The sequence below is a fragment of the Geotrypetes seraphini genome, chromosome 1, assembly GCF_902459505.1.
Source record: "Geotrypetes seraphini chromosome 1, aGeoSer1.1, whole genome shotgun sequence".
Lineage (NCBI taxonomy): Eukaryota > Metazoa > Chordata > Amphibia > Gymnophiona > Dermophiidae > Geotrypetes > Geotrypetes seraphini.
Window position 1 is genome coordinate 350,483,005 of NC_047084.1, and position 23,998 is coordinate 350,507,002.

The following is a 23,998-nucleotide window of genomic DNA, read 5'->3' on the forward strand; positions in this document are numbered from 1 at the left end:
CCTTGATATCTTCAACTTTGTGTGGCAAATAAAATATGACCTTTCTTCATACTAAAGTGGCATTCCAAGTCCTTGAATTGGTACTAATCCCATAACTGATTTCCACCAAAGCAGAAATAAAATAGCAGGATTGACAGGCAATTAAACTGGGGTTATTATCAACTTCATACATTTTCATTGACATGATCTATGAATTTTGTTTGCCTGCTGCGATGCAGCTTCAGCTCCAATGACCTTTTTAGTGTAACTGCACCCATTATGTCTGACTTGGCAAGAAGGCAGCTTAACTTCAAAATGTTCCAGATAACTGCAAGGTTCAGTCAACTGATGAATTTCAGGCCTGTAAACAGCACTCCTTTTGAGAAACTGTGAAAAATTGCAGGCAGACCTTAGGAAACTGGAAGACTGGGCATCCAAATGGCAGATGAAATTTAATGTGGGCAAATGCAAAGTGATGCACATTAGGAAGAATAACCCAACTCACAGTTGCCAGATGCTAGGGTCCATCTTGGTGGTTAGCATCCAAGAAAAGGATCTGGGTGTCATTATAGACAATATGCTTAAACCTTACTATGTGGCTAATCCATTACTATGCTAGCCCCTCCCACATCCAAATGGTCTGGATTAGGACGTTTTAAACATGGCTATTTTTGTATTTGAAAATGGCCAAAAATGTTAGACATCCTAAAGACCAAAACGTCCAAACAGGTTATTATCCCCCCCCAAAAAAAAAAATAAAAAAAAAACCTGGAACAACTAGCAGTTTTTAAAATGGATGTTTCCCCGCTCTGATATTTGGGCATCTTGCAGGATACATCTAAAGTCAGACTTAGAAGCACTATTGAAAATGCCCCTCCACATGTATACACTGTACTATTTATATATGTATATGACATTACTTATATGTAAATATTGAATTTTAGAAATCTGCATGCCTACGGCAGGCCTTTAATAAAATTATCATTGTTTTGTATACATTTATTTTCAAACTGGGTTCAAGTCTACTATCCTAGTAATGATCACCAGTTCCCCATTATAGTCACTCATTTTTAAAGTTTACAGAATTTTTAGAAAAATATAAATGATTTAGGGCAGCGGTCTCAAACTCGCAGGCCACATGCGGCCCTTCAGGTGCTATTTTGTGGCCCGCGGTCTGGACGCGATGATCAACTGCTCCCTTGCTGCAGTTGATTGTTCCGGTCAAAGCTGCAACCGGCGGAGGCTCCTCGCGCCATCCACACCAACATTTCTCTTCCCCCTTCCCTTACTTGTGGAGCAGCAGCGTGTCTGGCCGGCTCCCTTGCTCAGTCGATTGTTCTGTTCAAAGCCACGGGTGGCGGCTCCTCGCGAGATATCCACTCCTGCATCGGAAGCCTCTCTGATGTCACAACATTAGAGAGGCTTCTGACGCAGGCGCGGATTTCGCGAGAAGCCGCCACCCGCGGCTTTGAACGGAACAATCGACTGAGTAAGGGAGCCGGCCAGACACGCTGCTGCTCCACAAGAAAGGGATCGGAAGGGGAAGGGATAGAGAAATGCTTCTGCTGCATAGGAAAGGGGGACCCTAGGGAAATGCTGCTGCATAGGGAGAGAAAGGGAAGAGGGAAGAGAAATGCCTCCGCTACACAGGAAAGGGGGAAGGGAAATGCTGCTACTGCTGCTGCACAGGGAAAAGGAGGGGGAAGGAAAGGGGAAGAGAAATGCTTCTGCTGCACAGGAAAGGGGGAAGGGAAATGCTGCTTCTGTTGCTACTGCACCCAATTGTCGAAAGAGAGGGAAGGAAGGAGAAGGAAAACAAGGGAGAGGAGAGGAACAAGAGATGCCAGGTTCATGGGAGGGAGGGAAGGAAAGGAGATACCAGACCATGGAGGGGGAGGGAGAGATGCCAGGGCATGGGGGGAGGGAAGGAGACAGATGCCAGACCAGGGGAAAGAAAGGAAGGAAGGAGGGAGGGAGAGAAAGGAAGGAAAGAGATGTCAGACCATGGAAATAGGACGGCAGAAGAGAGAGATAGGAAAGGAAGGGAAGACATGGAAACATAGATTTTGAAAAGAAAGCAGAAATATTGAATATTAAGTTAATGCCAAAGATGGATGCAAGGCAGAAAGTGAAGATGGAGAGAAAAACAGTCAAAGGACAAGAAGGCCCTGGAAACATAGTTAAAAGCATAGAAAAATAAAGTCACCAGCCAACAAAAGTAGGGAAAATGATTTTATTTTCAATATAGTGATTGAAATGTGTCAGTTTTGAGAAAGAAAAGATATTAAACTTTAAATGTGAGGGCTGCAGAAAAAACAGAGTACTTGGAGGGCCGCAGAAAAAATAGTTAATGTCTTATTAAAGAAATGACAATTTTGCATAAGGTAAAAAAACTCTTTATCCCAGGACAAGCAGGCAGGTATTCTCACTAGTGGGTGATGTCATCAGACAGAGCCCCGGTACGGACGTCTCACAAGCACGTGTTGCTTGTAGAAACTTAAAGTTTCTAGATGCCCGCACCGCGCATGCGCCGGTGCCTTCCTACCCGGAGATCCGGGCGTGTCTCCTCAGTTCTTTCTTTTCCGCGGAGCTGAGAAGTTCAACTTCTTCATGCGCTAGCTGAATTCAGTTAAATTTGCCTTCCTTGTCCGCGTTTTCGTTTTCGTTTCTTTTAATTACTTTAACAGTTCTTTTCTTTTTCAAAAAAAAAAAAAAAAAAAGGAGAAGATTATTTCCTCCGGCGGGTCGAACGGGCCGGCCACGTGGCTCAGGCCCACGGGCTTCGACCTCGCGGCAGAGATTTTCCGGCCTATGTCCCGGCCAATCACCGGTTTTAAAAAGTGCAGCAAGTGCCAACGCGCGATTTCACTCACGGACCCTCACTGGCGCTGTTTGCAGTGTTTGGGCCCTGACCACATCCCGAAATCGTGCGGGCCTTGCTCTACCCTTACGGCACGCTCATTCAAGCGACGTTGCCTATTGTGGGAATCGATGTTCAAGATGGACGCAGCTAAGGATCCCTCAGCCTCCACTTCATCTGATACCTCCCCGGTGCGGGCGAAACCGGCATCGACTCCTCCTGCATCGAGTGCGGCGAAACCGGCATCGCTCGCCCCGACACCATCCACGAGCTCGACGTCGGTGCCTGCCCCGGTCTCCTCGGTTCAGGTACCTCTTCCTTCCACAGTGCCACCAATGGTCATCAAAGTGCCGAAAGCTACTAAGCAGAAGCACTCGACCTCGAAGGAGCGCGATGCCCGTGCAGGAGGACCCCCTTTCGGTGCGGATCCCTCCCTATCGGCTTCGCTACGGTCCGTGCTGGAAGCTCAATTCGTTGAGCTCATGCAGACCATCGGACCCGGGCTCATCGCTGCCATACAGGGTGACCTCCCGGTACCGGTCCAAAGGGGCGGTCCGCCCCCTCCCCCTCCCCCACACCGTTCGACCTCGACAACCGACGAGGACGAACGAGGGAGGGCGGCGATACCCACGCGGCAAGCCTCGCTTACCGACATGCCGCCATTAGAACCCATTACGCCTCCGCGCCAACATGGGACCAGACCTTCGATCGATACTCGAAGCCCTGGGCATAGTCAGGAAGAGTTCCTCCGTACTCCTTACCAGACTTGGGTAGCATCGCAGGAACACGCATCGCAAACCCAGTGGCGATCCACTGCTTCCAGCCCTATCCACTTGGGGACCTCGGGAGACCATGCGATGCACAGACGATCCCGATCCCCGTCCCGCCACCGAGACGGGCACCGATCGAGACACTCATCCTGGCACTCCTCACGCTATTCGGAGGTGTCACCGCAGAAAAAACTGCAACGTAGGGGATACTCCTCATCAGAGGCGTCCCCTCCGAGGGGCCCAGAGTACGAGGAGACACCGGTGCCCGATTCTCCTTGTCACTCCCCGATGTCCACGGACCTGGAGGCCTCCTCCTCCGCCAGCCCGTCCCACAGACCGACGCTGGCGGAACAATTGTCCTTCTCATCATTCCTCCGACAAATGGCGGATGATCTGGATGTGACCCTTGACACGGGCTCCCGATACTCCAAAGAGTATCTGGACACCATGCATTTACCTAACCCCCCAACGGAGTCGCTTCGGCTCCCCCTGCATAAATTACTGGACCAGACCTTCATGCAGTGCTTCGAAACGCCGTATTCCATACCGGCGACCCCTAGCAAACTCGATGCTCGATACCGCATCGTGCACCATAAAGGGTTCGAGGGCCCCCAACTCTCCCACCAATCCCTGCTGGTCGAGTCCTCCCTAAAACGCTCTCATCCCTCCCAGGTCTACGCCTCTGTACCGCCGGGCCGAGAGGGGAGAACGATGGACAAATTTGGTAGAAAATTCTACCAAAACTCCATGATGGCGTCACGGGTGCTAAACTACAACTTCTTTTTCTCTTCCTATTTGGAGTTCTTCTTGCCGGTGCTCCGCAAGTTCACTCCGTTCATAGACAACCAAGCTCGATTCGAGTTCGAGGAAGTGGTAGCCTCCCTCTCCCAATTACGCCTCCAGCTGATGCAATCCTCCTTCGATGCATTCGAACTCTCGGCACGCGCCGCCGCAAGCGCGGTAGCGATGCGTCGCCTGGCATGGCTCCGTACCATCGATATGGACCCCAACCTTCAGGACAGACTCGCCAACGTACCATGTGCTGGAGCTGACCTGTTCGATGAATCTATCGAAACTGTTACCAAGAAGCTGTCGGATCATGAAAAATCCTTTCAGTCCATCCTGCGGCCCAAACCCAAGCCTCAACAGTCTCGACCTCCCAGGCCACCCCTGATTTACCAGCGGCGTTACATGCCCAGACAAACGCCTGCTGCGAGGCAGCCTGCGAAGAGACAACCTCCCCAGAAGTCTCAACAAAAACCTCAGCCACCGGCCGTACCTAAGGCCCCCCAGCCCTTTTGACGCCCCCCCCGGGAGCATAACCTCGGCCTCTCCCATAGGGGGCCGCCTCCATCTTTTCTACCATCGATGGGAGGCCATAACTACGGACCTATGGGTCCTCACCATCATAAGAGAAGGATACTCTCTTCAATTCCACCGGGTCCCTCCGGACCATCCCCCAAGAGAGTATCCTTCAAGCTCGACGCAGACCGCCCTTCTTCTTCAGGAAGTCCAAACCTTACTCCAGCTTCGGGCTGTCGAGCCGGTCCCGTCAGACCAATTGAACCGAGGGTTTTACTCCCGGTACTTCCTCGTCCCGAAGAAAACGGGCGACCTGCGACCCATTTTAGACCTTCGGGCCCTCAACAAGTTCCTGGTCAAAGAGAAGTTTCGCATGCTGACTTTGGCTTCTCTATACCCCCTCCTCGAGCAGAACGACTGGTTATGCTCCCTGGATCTCAAGGAGGCCTACACTCACATCCCCATTCACCCGGCCTCCCGAAAGTTCCTCAGATTTCGGGTGGGAAATCTGCACCTACAGTATCGAGTGCTACCATTCGGCCTATCTTCGTCCCCCAGAGTCTTCACAAAGTGCCTGGTGGTAGTGGCCGCAGCACTCCGGGACAGGGGTCTACAGGTATTCCCATACCTCGACGACTGGCTCATCAAGGCCCCGTCAGCCCCAGAGGTCACTTCGGCGGCCGTGGCTACAACCTACTTCCTCCAGAATTTGGGCTTCGAGATCAACTTCTCCAAGTCTCATCTACAACCCACCCAGTCCCTCCCCTTCATCGGAGCGGTCCTGGACACCACCCGACTCCGAGCATTCCTACCTCGGCAACGCATGGAGTCTCTTCTTCATCTCTGCCAGTCGGTGTCGACTCGCCAAACCCTACCGGCGAGACAACTGATGGTGCTCCTGGGCCATATGGCCTCCACAGTACATGTGACACCCTTTGCCAGACTCCACCTCAGGATCCCCCAGTGGACCCTGGCATCACAGTGGAATCAAACATCCGATCCACTATCCAAACGCATCTTAGTCACACCTGCTCTTCGGCAGTCTCTACTTTGGTGGATGACCTCTTCGAATCTATCCAGAGGTTTGCTGATGCACTCTCCCCCCCATCAGAAAGTCCTCACGACCGATTCGTCGAATTACGCATGGGGGGCCCATCTGGAGGGTCTCCGCACCCAAGGATTCTGGACCAATGCGGAGAGACTACACCAAATCAATCTACTGGAACTCAGAGCCATCTTCAATGCGCTCCAAGCTTTCCAACACCTACTCCACGACATGGTAATCCTCATTCGCACAGACAATCAGGCCGCCATGTATTATATCAACAAGCAAGGAGGCACGGGCTCGGCCCTCCTTTGCCAGGAAGCTCTACGAGTCTGGGACTGGGCGGTGCGCCACAACACCCTACTCAGAGCAGTATACATCCAGGGGGAGAACAACGTCTTAGCAGACAAACTAAGCCGTCTGCTACAACCGCACGAATGGACTCTCCATTCCAGCCCCCTTCACCAAATCTTCACGCAATGGGGGACGCCTCAGATAGACCTCTTTGCGGCTCCCCACAACGCCAAACTGCCTCAGTTTTGCTCCAGGATTTACACTCCTCATCGCCTCGAGGCAGATGCTTTTCTACTGAACTGGGGGAAACGATTTCTATATGCGTTCCCACCATTCCCGCTGATCCAGAAGACTCTGGTCAAGCTGAAACTCGAACGGGCCACCATGATTCTAATAGCTCCTCGGTGGCCCAGACAACCTTGGTTCTCCCTCCTACTTCAACTCAGCAGCAGGGAACCAGTACCACTTCCAGTGTTTCCTTCACTACTTACTCAACATCAAGGATCACTACTTCATCCCAACCTGCAGTCTCTCCACCTGACAGCTTGGTTCCTCTCAACGTAACCCCTCACCAATTCTCACAAGAAGTGAGGGAGGTCTTGGAAGCTTCCAGGAAGCCCGCCACTCGACAATGCTACTCCCAGAAATGGACCAGATTCTCCTCATGGTGTGTTTCTAAGTCAAAGGAACCTCAGCGAGCTTCCTTATCCTCCGTGCTGGACTATCTCCTACACCTATCTCAATCTGGGCTCAAGTCCACGTCCATACGAGTCCATCTGAGCGCTATTGCGGCGTTCCACCAGCCTCTACAAGGGAAACCCCTCTCGGCCCATCCGGTGGTCGCCAGATTTATGAAAGGACTCTTCCATGTTAACCCTCCCCTCAAACCACCCCCAGTGGTTTGGGACCTCAATGTAGTCCTTTCCCACCTCATGAAGCCCCCGTTTGAACCACTCAACAGGGCCCCTCTGAAGTATCTCACCTGGAAAGTGCTTTTCCTTGTAGCCCTTACGTCCGCTCGCAGAGTCAGCGAACTCCAGGCATTGATGGCGGACCCACCATTCACAGTATTCCACCATGACAAGGTGGTCCTCCGCACTCACCCGAAATTCCTGCCTAAGGTGGTCTCCGAATTTCATCTCAACCAATCCATTGTACTTCCAGTATTCTTCCCTAAGCCTCATTCTCACCACGGAGAATCGGCCCTTCACACTCTAGACTGCAAACGTGCCTTGGCTTTCTACCTGGATCGCACCAAGCCACACAGATCCACTCCTCAACTTTTTGTCTCCTTCGATCCTAATAAGTTGGGAAGACCCATATCGAAGCGCACCATCTCTAATTGGATGGCGGCTTGTATCTCTTTCTGCTATGCCCAGGCTGGATTATCACTTCCTTGTAAGGTCACAGCCCATAAGGTCAGAGCAATGGCAGCCTCAGTAGCATTCCTCAGATCAACACCAATCGAGGAAATTTGCAAGGCTGCCACCTGGTCCTCGGTTCACACATTCACCTCACATTATTGTCTGGATACCCTCTCCAGACGGGATGGACAGTTTGGCCAAACAGTATTGAAAAATTTATTCTCTTAAGTCGCCAACTCCCCCTCCATCCCACCGAGGTTAGCTTGGAGGTCACCCACTAGTGAGAATACCTGCCTGCTTGTCCTGGGATAAAGCAATGTTACTTACCGTAACAGTTGTTATCCAGGGACAGCAGGCAGCTATTCTCACGTCCCACCCACCTCCCCTGGGTTGGCTTCTCAGGCTAGCTACCTGAACTGAGGAGACACGCCCGGATCTCCGGGTAGGAAGGCACCGGCGCATGCGCGGTGCGGGCATCTAGAAACTTTAAGTTTCTACAAGCAACACGTGCTTGTGAGACGTCCGTACCGGGGCTCTGTCTGATGACATCACCCACTAGTGAGAATAGCTGCCTGCTGTCCCTGGATAACAACTGTTACGGTAAGTAACATTGCTTTATAGTTTATATATCTTTCCTTTTAACTGTTAAAGGAAAGTTTTATAAACTATAAAGAGTTTTCTTTAATAAGACGTTCACTATTTTTTCTGCGGCCCTCCAAGTACCTACAAATCCAAAATGTGGCCCCACAAAGGATTTGAGTTTGAGACTACTGATTTAGGGGATCTTAAATGTCAAAATCTCTGTTCTCCTCAGTAAACATAAGTTAGAACTCTAATTCTTAGAACTCTAATTCTCAGTGGCTAAAGCATGTCATAGTAAACTCACTTATTACCAATAGAATCCATTATTTTAACACAATAATTGCTCTTTAAAGAAGAATGCTGAATCTGAGTTGAAATCTGCTAATCTTTTAAATACAAATTTCAAATATGAATTTATTTTAATGATCATGCAAGTTAAACCAGTTTAGCAGAAGTAATTATTTCCAAACTATTCATGACTTGAGAAAGAAACCTTTGTGTTCCAAAATCTTATTAGACTAAGTCAACAATTACACAAGTACATTTATGCATGGATTTTGCCCCATGGATGAATTTTGCCCCTTATCTCAAAGGGAAAAGTATGAGAATACTTTCCTTTGAAAACCATCCAGGAAAACTACCTATAGAGATTTGCACCTGCTTTTTACTGCAGTATTTTTTCAGACCAAAAAATGCAATTTGATTATGAAAAACAAGCCTATGCCTATCATTGCCTCACCAGGCCCAAGTCATGGTCTGGGAACACCTCTGTAAAAATGCTGGAGAAAAAATGTGCATCATGGAACAACACAGGTACAGTAGAATCTCAGCTATCTGGCACCCATGGGGATTGGTGGATGCCGGATAACTGTTTTCCCAGTTGATTAAGAGTGCTGTGTTAGAACACAAATCTCAATCTCCCCTTCCTTCCCGCCCCAAAGCACCAGCATGGCAGCGGTCCTGAGAAGCAAAGCCTTCCTCCTTCTCTTCCTCAAGCCCCCAAATGGCAGAAGCAGGCAGCAGTCCTGAGCCCCGAACCCCCTCACTCCCTCTCTCTTTCCCTTCCTTACCTGAAGCGCAGCCATTAGCAGGAGATAGTCTCAAAACAGGCTGCTTGCAGCCAGCCCTGGCAGGACCTTTCCTCTGATATGTTGACGCATCAGAAGCAAGGCCCTGCCGGGGCTGGCCACAAGCAGCATGCTTTGAGAATGCCTCCTGCTGACCGGCTGCGCTTCAGGTAAGGAAGGGAGTGAGAAGGTTCGCAGATCAGGACTGCCGCCTGCTTCTGCTGCTTCAGGGCTTGAGGGAGGGTGGGAGGGGGCTTTGCAGCTCAGGATTACTACTGCGCTGGTGCTTTGGGGTGGGAGGAAGGGGGTTCCTGTCTCGGCTGATTCGGGGGCTTGAGAGAGGGGGGATTTGTCTGAAAAATTCTAAAAGGCGATTATCAATTGAAATATATCTTAGCATAAGAAGGCATTGGCAAATAATTGAGTTTTCAGCATTTTCTTAAAATTAATCCTCCCCATACAAAACCACAGGATACCAGGCAAGGCATTCCATAGTTCTACACCAGCCACAGATATCATTGATGCTATGATCCTAGCATACAAAGCTGACATTCTACCCTCCAAACTTAATTTCATCCCATTTACATCTCTAAGCTCTCTTCTCGGTTTTATCTGGGAACATATCCATTCCCACTGATGAAATGTTTTTGAAAATTCCCCTCCCCATGATTTTATAGGTCTGTATAGCTCCAATAAAAGTTTTTACAGACTCCTACAACCGTTATGATCAATAATAAGTTGGTGAGTATGCACAAAATAAGACCCATGCGTAGCACCTGCAAGAGAGGCATACAACCTCTACGGTTAAGAGTGAAGGAAAACGGTTGATGACATCTACAGAAATTCAACGTGAACCAATAATGTAATCTACCCCCAGAGAAGATCATTCTTTCATTCCCTGAGTCAGAGAAACAAACAAGGTGGCCACAGCCAATAAAAACAAGAGGAAATTAGGGAAATGATGGGCACTGTGGATCCAGTGGTGCTAACCCTGAGTGAATATAGACGGTTCACCAAGAGCAGCCGTTCGTGCACTTCTCCAATACAAGTCTGAAAATGCTTGCAGCAATCTAACTTTTGAAACAGGTTTCAGGAACTAGTGATTTATCAACACTAAAAAGGCTTGCTAACCCTTTCTTTTCCGCTTAAGCAATAGAGTGGTGAACCTCAGTATAGCAAGTTGCTTCTTCATACCAAATTCTTCTTCCCAGTATTGAAAGAACATGAGGAGAAAAATGTAATAATGATGGTGGAGGCAGAGACAGCGTCTGAATTCAAAAGGGCCTGGGATAGGCACGTGGTATTTCTTGGAGAGAGAAAGAGATAATGGTTACTGCGGATGGGCAGACTAGGTGGGCCATCTGGCCTTTATCTACCATCATGTTTCTATGTTTTGGGTCCTAAATGATGCAATACATTCAACAGCTGCATTGCTACACTGGCTAGGCTTCTTCTTATCTTCAGAAGACAGAGGATATGTGGTGTTCTCACAATAAAAACACCTGGAATGTTATGCAGGACCAACTGCAAAATCACTTAATACCCAAGCACTCTAAAGTATATAAAACAAAATCAGCATGCTACAAGGAGCTCAGAGTCCAAAAAATGAAAGTCTGATCTCTAAATTCCCATAGGTTATAGCAGTGGTCTCAAATTTGCGGCCCACCAGGTACTATTTTGAGGCCCTCAGTATGTTTATCATAATCACAAAATTAAAATAAAACAGTTTCTTGGATCATATGTCTCTTTAGCTATAAATGACAATATTATTAAGACTTAGCCAAAAGGAAAGATTTATAAACTATAAAGAGTTTTACCTCATGCAAAATCGTCCTTTCTTTAATAAGACATTAACTATTTTTTCTGAGGCCCTTCAAGTGCCTACAAATCCAAAATGTGGCCCTGCAAAGGGTATGAGTTTGAGACCACTGGGTTACAGCATCTGAACTCTACTGAATTTCACAAAGGGTAGGCCATTATATATACTGTTTTTGAAAGGAAAACATGCACATGCCTTCATTTTGAGAATCAGTCAATGGGAAGTACACTACATGCACCTATTTATATCTCCTACACCGATGTCTTCTAGCCTGCCAATACCTTTTCAGTTCTAGGCGGTTTACAACAAGAAATTAGCCTGGGAGATTACAAGGTTGATAGCTATAGTATGCATCGGGATCTGGGAAGGCTTTCTGTTTAGTTGGAAAATTTGTCTTCCAGGTGTAGGTTAAGATCGCCTAGGATTAGGTTGTATTTTGAGGTGAGGGAGTTTGAGTATAAATTCGTTGAATTCTGATTTTGCTATGTTCCATTTTCCTGGTGTTATGTGGCAAAGTAGGCAAGTTAGGGTTCCTTTGAGTGTGGGGCCCAATAATTAGCAGGCGAGTAGATTCATGTGTAGGGTGGAAGTTTGTCCTGTAGCGCTATATTTAGAATATTTTTGGCCAGGATGGCTAGTCCTCCTCCTCGTTTTTTGTCTCTGCAAACTACTTGTATTCTACCGGTTCTAGAAAGGAAGTCCCCCTTCGACCTCTATTATAATTAGTGGAGCAGATCAGTTTTGGAAAGAACTAGCTAGGGGTTCAAACTCTGAGCACAGTTCAAATCTTTGTCTTTGGCTCCTGCCTCCCCAGCCACTGGCCTGCATATGAGGGGAGAGGCCCACCAGCCCTAGGGCCCTAGCCACAGCAAAAATACACTGAAGAGTTCTGGGTACCGTAACCCGAACATCTAATCAGGAGAAATCGTGGAGTAATTTACAGTGAATGGAGTATGCAATGTATATCAGCCCAGTCCTGGTCTCAAACTATGAAATTTTTTATGTGGTCAGTCCCACTTACAGAATCAGGGCATGCACCAGGGTCACCTCACCTCTTACATATTCTACATGCGTGTACATTTATTTTATGAAATATGAGCATAAACACTTACCTTTGCCTTAACCCAGAACTGGAAATGCCTCTGCTCATTTCAGATGAACTTATACACACATAAACTATAGGCACATAGGTTTACACACCTATCACATACAGAAATTTTATACAAAGCTATTTCTGGACAGAAAACACAGTTTTACCTGCAGAAATGGCTTTTAAAATTACCCTCTTTACAAAAATTTCTGATTGCTTTAGAATAAGTATTCATTTATCAGACGCTGTAGCAATGTGTTACATCGGGGGCAATTCGCTAACTGGGTGCCAGAATTTAGCACATAGATACCGCACACTGGCTGCTAGTTCTATAACAACATCTGGGCACCCAGAATCCATTACAGAATACAATATATTTAGGTGCACCGGTGGTGTGGTCATGGGGGTGGGGCATCAGGGGCCTGGGCCTCCTTACCTTTGGACCCCTCTGCTTTCATGGCTGGCAGAGATGCCATGTCCCGCCAGCCGAAAACATCGCCTACCTGGGTTGCGTCTACAGTGACACAATTCACCAGGCATGCGCAAGAGAGCCAGCATTAGTGGCCAAAGTACACCTGACTGGATTAAGTGCCTTGTAAACATAACTCAGGAGGGAGACGTCATCGGCTTGGCTTCCTGCCAGCAAAAGTAATATTTTACTGTGGCAGGTAGTCATGGGGAAGGGGTAAGAATATCAGGACCCACAGTCCATTTTTGAGAACCACCAAATATGAACGTCTGGCTACACCCTAAGGTGCGTTCACTTCTGCCACGTCTGTGGCAGGCATGAATGGCCACATCTAAATACCAAAAAGGGAGGCCAAGGAGGCCTCAGCGACGAGACAATCAAGGCACAACAAAGGAGTCGTGAGGATTCAGCCACGGGTGTAAAGTTCAAAGTTCATGTTATTGATAGTAGCACTACAAGGACTCGAAGACTCGACACTGACAGTGTTTCGGCATCTATGCCTTTGTCAAGAGTCTCAATAGAGCATTTAAAACAGGTCAAATTTAGAAGGAACAGGAAAATATCTGTATAGAGACACCCATATCCCACCCATGCTCTACCCATGTGTATGCCATAAGAATATAAGAATTGCCGCTGCTGGGTCAGACCAGTAGTCCATCCTGCCCGGCAGTCCGTTCATGTGCCCTTCACATATGCACATTAAAGAATACTGATAAATGCACAGCTCCCATTTACTCATATATGTGCAAGTATTCCATAACAAAGATAAACACGGGAGAACCAAATCCACGAACTCAAAGTCAAAGCAAAGAGTGAATATGTCCTAATAAGATTGGTGAACATTATTTGTTACATAAAAGTCCTTTATTCATCAAATAACTGAACGGTTCAAACTCATGCGCACAAACAGCACCTAACTTTAGGTACTCTGTTATAGACGGTGTCCGTAAAAAAATGTTTTTAAAAAAAGGACCCCCAACATTTTTCCAAATAACCCTAAAATCTCCCTCTGCAACAGAACACTCCGCTTGAAATTCAAGACATTTCTGAGTACTGTTGTTTTTCAACAGGATGGAGCTCCGGTGCATCAAGCTTGCAAAACAGTTAATTAACAAATTCTGCAATAACAGTGTAACCCCGGAATTTATTGAACCAGCAGCTCGGTGGCGTGGAAGACTTCACAAGTGTGTCAAAGTTGAAGGAGGACACTTTAAACACAAATTTTGAATTAGCGAGGGAAAAACCCCCCATTATACTAACGTATTTTCAAAGGTCATACTACTGTACATGTTAAACAGCTGTAAAGCATTTTGAAACTGTGTAAGGGGTCCCGTTCTTTCCAGAGAATGTGGAGTTTAAAGCTATCTACAGTGGTACCTAGGATTACGAGCATAATCCGTTCCAGGAGCATGCTCGAAATCCAAAATGCTCGTTTATCAAAGCGAGTTTCCCCATAGGAAATAATGGAAACTCGCTTTGATACGTTCCCACCCACCCCACCCGAGGCCAGGGCGCTGCTCCCCACCCGCTCGCAAAGTCCCCCCCCCCCCGCGTGATCCGGCACCCCCCATGAGAACAGGCACCCCCCGCCCGACCAACTTTAACTCAACCCCCCCCGTCTGGCACCGGCACGAGAACCGCTCCCCCCCCCCCCGCTCGCAAAGGCCCCCCCCCCCCGCTCGAATCGGCACCCCATCGCAAGAACAGGAACCCCCCCCCGCCCGACCAACTTTAACTCACCCCCCTTTGGCACCGGCACGCAGCCCACAAGTGCCGGTGCCGCTTGAAGATCTTCTTCTTCCCAGTCTTTGCCGGCTTTGAGCATTCATCTGCGCATGCTCAAGCCCTTCTAATTCTCCCTCTCGCCGAGATTCTCAGCGAGAGGGAGAATTAGAAGGGCTTGAGCATGCGCAGATGCATGCTCAAAGCTGGCAGAGACTGAGAAGAAGATCTTCAAGCGGCACCGGCACTTGTGGGCTGCGTGCCGGTGCCAAAGGGGGGTGAGTTAAAGTTGGTCGGGCGGGGGGTTGTTCCTGTTCTCGCAGGTGTGGGGGGGGGTGCCGATTCGAGTGGGAGGGGGCCCTTTGCGAGCGGGGGGGAGCTATGCCGGTTATCGGGGGGTGCTCGCAAATCGAGTCAACACTCGGTTTGCGAGACACGTTTTGCGAGAATGTTTTGCTCGTCTTGCAAAACACTTGCAAACCGGGTTACTCGCAAACCGAGGTTTGACTGTATTTGGTATCATATAATTGTTGCAAGTTTACTGCTAGCATTGCCATCGCATCTTACTCTTCAACATCTAAAAAATAATGGACTAACCTGTCTCCAGTTAATTCCATAACGATACGTGCTTGTGTGGAAAATACTATAAAGGACAACCTCATTTGAGGGCTGCAAAGAAAACAAAGAAACAAGTTCAAGGTAAGATAACTTCCTAACATCTAGTACAGTTTGGCAAAAGAAAAAAGAAGCACAGAGTTTCAAGAAACATTCCAAACACAAAATGGCTTGAAATAGTACAAGTTTAAAAATCACTATCACAAGCATCACTTATCAAGGGTGTGATCATTTAGAGGGTACCGTATATACTCGAATATAAGTCGATCCAAATATAAGTTGAGACCCCCATTCTCCCCCCCAAAAGGAAAAAAAAAAAAAAAAAAATGGTTGATTCGAATATAAGTCGGGCGGCTTAATATTCAAGTGCCCTGCCAGGTTCTGCACCCAGCACCCCCTTCCCTCCCCTGTCAAGCTCTGAACCCAGCTCCCTTCCTTCCCTCCCTCCCTCCCTGCCCTGTCCATCGTACCTCCTTTGCCGATCCCTGGTGGTCCAGAGGTGCAACGTGCAGGAGCAAGCTTTCTACACTCCTGCCCCGCTGCTAACCCGGTGGGTCGGTCGCTGCCATGGCTGCCGCGAGCTCTGGTTTCTTCACCCGCTGAGTAGAACCAAGCAGGAGCGCACTTTGACGCTGCTGCTCGGCGCTGAGCGGCTTCATGAATGGTTCCCATGAATTCTCATGGGAATTCATGGAAGCCAGTCCGGAAGTTACTCAGCGCCGAGCTGAGGGCCAAAGTGCGCTCCTACTCAGTGCCACTCGGCAGCTGAAGAAACCAGAGCTCGCAGCAGCGCGGAAAGCTTGCCCCTACCCGCTGCACCTCTGGACCACCAGGGATCGACAGAGGAGGTACAACGGACAGGGCAGGGAAAGGGCAGGGTGCAGAGCCTGGTGGCGGCCTGAAATAATCCTGGGAGGGGGTTGCTTGCCTGAAATATAAACTGGGACTCCCGTTCTTGGCCAAAAAATCCTGGTTTATATTCGAGTATATACGGGTCACTAGTCCGGTTTTTGGCTCCATGAAATCTGGCAACCCTACATACAGCTAGTGTAAATGCTAATGCCTAGATTGTGAAAAGTGCAAACACATATAGGCATAACTTTGCATCCTGCCTATACTCCACCCAATCTCTATTCATGTGAATACCCCTCTTAAAAAATACACCATCATATTGTTACAGAATAGTGCTTGGTCAGAAAATGGTCATATATGCGTTTATTAATTTATTGGAAATACACACATAAATGGCTACAATACAGAATCTAGCGGGCTTTTTATAAAACTGTATCTGTACTGTCAACTCACACATCTTAAACGTGCATTCACAAATGACAAAAGATAAAGAAATAGGGAAGAGCTACAATCAAAGCCTCAGCACTGCTGCTGACAAATTTCAAATTTATGCTAACTCAACCTCGTTCTGTGTCTGATACCACTTATCCAATAAATGCACATGCAGTTTTCTGAACAAATTTTCTAGAATGCCTTATTAATACTGTCTTAAAGCAGTGGTTCTCATACCTGTCCTGGGGGACTGCCAGCTACTTAGGTTTTCAGGATATCCCAAACAGTGGCATACCAAGGGGGGGTGAGAGGGGAGGCAGTCCGCCACGGGTGCACTCTCCAAGGGAGTGCACAGCCGGCCGGGTCTGGAACCTCCCACGCTGCTCTAAACGGCACTTCAGCGCGGCTGCCATACTTATTCTGGAGCAGAGTCGGCAGCCGCGCTGAAGTGCAGGAAGGTCCTGCGATGACTGCGTCTACCACCTCTGCTCCGGAAGAGGTAAGAGACGTCGGAGGGCAGTGGTCCGGCAGCCGCAGTCATTGTGTGACCTTGCCACAACTCCCTGCGTCTGCCGGCCCAAACCCCTCTGACGTCACTTACCTCTTCCGGAGCAGAGGCAGTCATCGCGGGACCTTGCTGATTTGGATGGAGAGAGAAAGGAGCATAGCAGGGCAGTGGAAGGAGAAAAAGGGGGTCAGGGTGGTGGAGGGAGAGCAAGGGCATCAGGGTGGTATGGAAGGGTGGTGAAGAGTGAGAAAGGGGGTCAGGGTGGTATGGAAGGATGGTGGAGGGAGATAAATGGGGCAGCTGCTGATGGAATTGGTGTGCAGGGGAAAGGGGAAAGAGACAAAAGGAGGAAGGATACTGCATGAAATTGGGTTGGAGGGAAAAAGGGGGCAGATGCTGATGGAAGGAGGGAAAGGGAGAGAAGAGAGTGAAATGCCAGACCATGGGGCTGTGGGAGAGGGAAGGAGAGGAGAGAGATGCCAGACCATTAGAGGAGGGAAGTGAAGAAGATGGATGCCAGACCAATGGGGCTGAAGGGAGAGATGGAAGGGGGAGGCATAAAGTTTCTGGAAGGGGAATAGAAGGAGAGAAGATACCATATAGAAGGGGCAGAGAAAGGGTAGACAGTGGATGAAAGGAAGAGAGTGACAAGAAAATGAGGAAAGCAGAAACCAGAGAAGACAAGGTAGAAAAATTTCTATTTATTTTTTATTTTATTTAGGGGAGATGCAATGCTGTTTCTATGGTGTTGCATTGTATGCAGAGTCCAGCTTCTTGGTGCTTCATTTTAACCTTTGTTTACGTATTTCTATTTTATCTCCCCATTTACAAAACTCTAGAGCATTTTTTAGCGTTGGCATCTGAGCTGTTACCACCGTGGCTAAAAACCACACTACAGTTTTGTAAAAGGGGGAGGAGTTAGTTTGTGATTACATATTCCATACTAGGCAAAGGTGTTTTCTGTGTTCTGTGTGTTCAAAAAGACATGGTTTTCTGTTAGGATTGACTGTGTAGGATTGATCTGTAGTAGTCTGGCTTGTTTAGTTTTACAATGGGTATACTGATGTACTGCTCACTGCAGTATGTAAGATGTTTTCCTAGGTACACTCTTGCGTGACATGTGGATTGTTACTAAAAATCATGTTTTTCAAACGAATGGGGGGGGGTGTCAAAAAATGATGGGCCCTGGGTGTCATATATGCTAGGTACGCCACTGATCCCAAATGAATATGCATATCTCAATCGAAAGAAAAAGCTATTACTTCATATTTAAAACATTTATTAAAGACTTTCAATATAATCATTTCATTTTACATTATATCTATCAATACACAAATTTCTTTCTTTCATCATACATACAAACAAAGCCTTCCCTGTCTATATAAATGTTAGATCACCCAAAAGTGTCCATGTGAGTCTTCAGTTTGGTTTCCATTTAGTGTAGCACCTTTCCGTTTGAATTTTCAATATCGTACCACAGATCTTTCTGTGCTTTGTACAAACTGTTAATCTCTGTAGCTCTCCCAATCGATATCACAAAACAATCAGTCAAGCCCGACACAAGTCTGTGTTTCAATAATAAGCGTCTTCAGGACCTTTGACTGGAAAAGGCTCCACTCTCTTGCTTATGTTGAGCATCATTTCAATTACAGGTAGCTTCATACTCAAAACCAGGATCTACAAATGAACATACCAGTTTAGAGAAGGCTAAGGCTCATGAATGAGATTTGCATGCCTACCACCTCCATTACATGCAAATCTCTCTCATGCATATTCATTTGGAATATCCTGAAAACCCAATCAGCTGTTGGTCCTCCAGGACAGGTTTGAGAATCACTCTCTTAGACCGGCTGCTCGACAAATCAATATTTCAGGGGAAAACCCAAAAATAAACATGGATTGAGGAGTCACTTGTATAGTATTTATGTTTTTGGTAACAGTAGAATCCAGTCAAAGCTGAGGAAGTATGTGTGTGGCTAAAACATTATGTGGAGAACATCTCAGAGAGGAGGTAACGCAGAGGAAGCAGAACAATTTCATCCACAGTCCCTTCGCAAGACAACAGTTTGCAGCAGATGGAGACTTTAAATCATTTCATTTGCATGCAAGCTCCTGGCAGACTGCTCTTCAGGGCAGATGATATCATAATATCATGCGTATGAGGGGGTGAATGGAGCTCAGCCTTGTGCTAAGGTTTTATATAATGCACAAACTGAATATAGCTTTCATGTGCAGGACTTCACTTGGTTTCAGTCAGCCAAGTCTCTAACAACTGTTTCTTGGTGTTTCAAAAGTGCACAGAGTAAAAGAGCCAAGGTACCAGTAGGAATTAAACTGTTCAGCCATTACTTGGATTACAAATCACCACACATGATCTACTAAATTTGGGAACTGCATGGTTAAATTGTCACTGCTGTTAACACAGCTGCTCTGAACAGTTGAGCTCAGATTTAAAAAAATTTTTTATAATTATTTTTTTGAAAAATGTAAACGGTACAAAGTAAGCACCACTACTTCCAGTATATACCATACTAGCTGATGACCAGGCGTTGCACGGGTATTTAATTATAGCAATAACACTGTAAATGGATTCAAATAAAGATACTTTATAGTGGTGAATGAAATTATTTTTTAACAGCTTAATAAAAAGTACAATATTCAAATTATAATGTGAAATATTTGACAAAATGAATACAATACAACTAACGCAAAACGTGATTATAAACAATAATTTAGTTTCACCTCCTGGAGCAAGAACATATAAATTCTTGGGTGAACCCACCCTTGAGCAAGCAACATAGAGTTGTGGGCCGCGAGACCCCCAGAACATATCACCCCAGGTAGTGAGGGATCTGCATACCAAGTTTCGTTCAAATCGGTCAAGCCATTTTAGATTTACTGTGAGAATGGCAGCTGTTTACATTTTTTCCATTGACATGAATGGGTGAAATCTGATGTTCTGTTTGTAGCTCCGCCCACGTGTGCAGGTGGGCCGCAAGACCCCCAGGACATATCACCCCAGGTAGTTGGAATTACTGTGAGAATGGCAGCTTTTTACATTTTTTCCATTGACATGAATGGGTGAAATCTGATTTTCTGTTTGTAGCTCCGCCCACGTGTGCAGGTGGGCTGCGAGAACCCCAGAACATATCACCCCAGGTAGTGAGGGATCTGCATATCAAGTTTCGTTCAAATCGGTCCCACAGCTTTTTACCATTGACTTGAATGGGTGAAATCAGATTTTCTGTTTGTAGCTCCGCCCACGTGTGCAGGTGGGCCGTGAGACCCCCAGAACATATCACCCCAAGTAGTGAGGGATCTGCATATCAAGTTTCGTTCAAATCGGTCCCACAGCTCTTTACATTTTTTCCATTGACTTGAATGGGTGAAATCTGATTTTCTGTTTGTAGCTCCGCCCACATGTGCAGGTGGGCAGCGAGACCCCAGAACATATCACCCCAGGTAGTGAGGGATCTGCATACCAAGTTTCGTTCAAATCGGTCCCACAGCTTTTTACATTTTTTCCATTGACTTGAATGGGTGAAATATGATTTTCTGTTTGTAGCTCCGCCCACGTGTGCAGGTGGGCCGCGAGACCCCCAGAACATATCACCCCAGGTTGTGAGGGATCTGCATACCAAGTTTTGTTCAAATCGGTCCCACAGCTTTTTACATTTTTTCCATTGACATGAATGGGTGAAATCTGATTTTCTGTTTGTAGCTCCGCCCACGTGTGCAGGTGGGCCGCGAGACCCCCAGAACATATCACCCCAGGTAGTGAGGGATCTGCATACCAAGTTTCGTTCAAATCGGGCAACCCGTTTTTGCGTTGGCAGCGTTTTACATTTTTTCCATTGACATGAATGGGTGAAATCTGATTTTCTGTTTGTAGCTCCGCCCACGTGTGCAGGTGGGCCGCGAGACCCCCAGAACATATCATCCCAGGTAGTGAGGGATCAGCATACCAAGTTTCGTTCAAATCGGTCCCACAGCTTTTTACATTTTTCCCATTGACTTGAATGGGTGAAATCTGAAGTTATGTTTGTAGCTCCGCCCACGTGTGCAGTTGGGCCGCGAGACCCCCAGAACATATCATCCCGGGTAGTGAGGGATCCGCATACCAAGTTTCGTTCAAATCGGGCAAGCCGTTTTTGCGTTGGCAGCTGTTTTACATTTTTTTCCATTGACATGAATGGGTGAAATCTGATTTTCTGTTTGTAGCTCCGCCCAGGTGTGCAGGTTGGCCGCGATACCCCCAGAACATATCACCCCAGGTAGTGAGGGATCTGCATACCAAGTTTCGTTCAAATCGGGCAAGCCGTTTTTGCGTTGGCAGCTGTTTTACATTTTTTCCATTGACATGAATGGGTGAAATCTGATTTTATGTTTGTAGCTCCGTCCACATGTGCAGGTGGGCCATGAGACCCCCAGAACATATCACCCCAGGTAGTGAGGGATCCGCATACCAAGTTTCGTTCAAATCGGGCAAGCCGTTTTTGCGTTGGCAGCTGTTTTACATTTTTTCCATTGACATGAATGGGTGAAATCTGATTTTATGTTTGTAGCTCCGTCCACATGTGCAGGTGGGCCATGAGACCCCCAGAACATATCACCCCAGGTAGTGAGGGATCCGCATACCAAGTTTCGTTCAAATCGGGCAAGCCGTTTTTGCGTTGGCAGCTGTTTTACATTTTTTCCATTGACATGAATGGGTGAAATCTGATTTTATGTTTGTAGCTCCGCCCACATGTGCAGGTGGGCCGTGAGACCCCCAGAACATATCACCCCAGGTAGTGAGGGAGTAGCATACCAAGTTTCGTTCAAATCGGGCAAGCCGTTTTTGCGTTGGCAGCTCTTTACATTTTTTCCATTGACATGAATGGGTGAAATACGATTATCTGTTTGTAGCTCCGCCCACGTGTGCAGGTGGGCCGCGAGACCCCCAGAACATATCATCCCGGGTAGTGAGGGATCTGCATACCAAGTTTCGTTCAAATTGGTCAAGCCGTTTTTGCGTGATCGCGGCACATACATACATACATCCGATTTTATATATATAGATATCTGAAAAACTCCAAGGAGGACTTCTTCTTTTCTTCCCCTTTATAGTTCTCTATCTTTGATCCCTTGTAACTAAATGGTGTTCAATAGGCAGCTCCAGGAACTCTTGCGCATCCAATGGCCAGTGCTATTCTTCCCCCCTCCCCCCTCTCGTGCTACTCATTGGCTAGCAATAATGTCACTCTAGCTGCAGTGTCATCATGTGACAGGGATGAGCGGTAATATCCATCACATATCCACCCCCAGGCACCTTGATTCTGTACTAAAACAACACATAGAAATACGACGGCACTTAAAGGCCAAAAGGCCCATCTAGTCTGCCCATCCACAGTAAACATTATCTCTTTCTCTCTCTGAGAGATCCCACGTACCTATCCCAGGCCCTCTTGAATTCAGACACAGTCTCTGTTTCCACCACCTCTTCCGGGAGACTGTTCCACACATCTATCACCCTTTCCATAAAAAAGTATTTTCTCAGATTACTCCAGAGCCTATCACCTCTTAACTTCATCCTAGGCCCTCTCATTGCAGAGTTTCCTTTCAAATGAAAGAGCCTTGACTCATGCACATTTATATTATATGGGTCAGGGCTGCCCAATTCCGCTCCTTGAGATCTACAGGCAAGCCAGGTTTTCAGCATATCCATAATGAACATGCTTGACAGAGATTTGCTTTGAGGATATCCTGAAAACCTGGCCTGCCTGTAGATCTCGAGGACCGGAATAAGGCAGCCCTGATGTAGGTATTTAAATGTCTATCATATCTCCCTTCTCCCACTTTCCTCCAAAGTACACAGATTGAGATCTTTAAGTCTGTCCCCATATGCCTTATCACGAAGACCACACACCATTTTAGTAGCCTTCCTCTGGACCGACTCCATCCTTTTTATATCTTTTTGAAGGTGCCACCTCCAGAATTGTACTCAATATTCTAAATGAGGTCTCACCAGAATCTTATACAGAGGCATCAATATCTCTTTTTTCCTACTGGCCATACCTTTACCTATGCAACCTAGCATCCTTCTAGCTTTTACAGTCACCTTTTCAACCTATTTGGCCACCTTAAGATCACCACATACAATCACACCCAAGTCCAGCTCTTCCATTGTGCACATAAGTTCCTCACCCCGTAAAATGAACCATTCCCTCTGGTTTTTGCAGCCCAAATGCATGACCTTGCATTTCTTAGCATTAAATTTTAAGCTGCCAAATTTCAGACTATTCTTCAAGCTTCACCAGGTATTTCTTCATGTTATTCACACCATCCGCCATGTCTACTCTACTGCAGATTTTGGTACCATCCACAAAGAGGCAAATCTTACATGACAACCCTTCAGCAATATCATTTATAAAAATGCTAAAGAACAGGCCCAAGAACAGAACTTTGAGGCACACCACTGGTAACATCCCTTTCCTCAGAGCGATCTCCATTGATCACTACCCTCTGTCGCCTTCCACTCAACCAGTTCCTGACCCAGCCCGTCACTTTGGGTCCCATCCAAAGGGCACTCAGTTTATTTATTAGACTGTGTGGAACACTGTCAAAGGCTTTGCTAAAATCTAAATACACCACATCTAGCGCACATCCTCTATCCAATTCTCTGGTCACACAGTCAAAGAAATTGATCAGATTTGTCTGACAAGACCTACCTCTAGTAAATCCATGTTGCCTCCAGTCCTGTAATCCACGGGATTCCCGAAACTTGACCATTTTCTGTTTTAAAAGCATTTCCATTAATTTGCTTAGCACAGAAGTTAGACTTACCGGCCTATAATTCCCTACTTCTTCCTTACTTCCACTTTTGTGGAGAAGGACCACATCTGCCCTTCTCCAGTCCTCCAGTACCACTCCTGACTCTAGAGACTCATTGAGAAGGTCAGTCAGCGGAGCTACCAGAACTTCCCTAAGTTCCTACCGCACCCTAGGATATACACCATCCGGTCCCATCTCTTTCTTTCCTGGGCCTCAATAAAGGACAGGGAACTAGAATTCACATCTGACATACTGCAGCACCCAATCAAGTTTCAAGTTTATAAAAATTTTGATATAAACGCAATATCAAATATTTTCAATGCGTATAACAATAAAAAAATTTTAGAGGGAGGACAACATAAAACAATTTAAACATACAAACATACCTTCAATGTACACAAACAATAAGTGATAC

General features: G+C 46.9%; 1 protein-coding gene across 4 annotated transcripts in view; it reads right to left on the reverse strand.

Annotated features, from left to right (window-relative positions):
• Window positions 1-23,998, reverse strand: part of ANTXR2 (ANTXR cell adhesion molecule 2) — a 425,705-nt gene that overhangs the window by 366,571 nt on the left and 35,136 nt on the right. For all 4 annotated transcript variants that reach the window (XM_033963685.1, XM_033963677.1, XM_033963667.1 and 1 more), the window contains exon 3: window positions 14,961-15,032. In XM_033963685.1, the coding sequence (XP_033819576.1) occupies window positions 14,961-15,032 (72 nt within the window). The remainder of the gene's footprint in view (window positions 1-14,960; window positions 15,033-23,998) is intronic.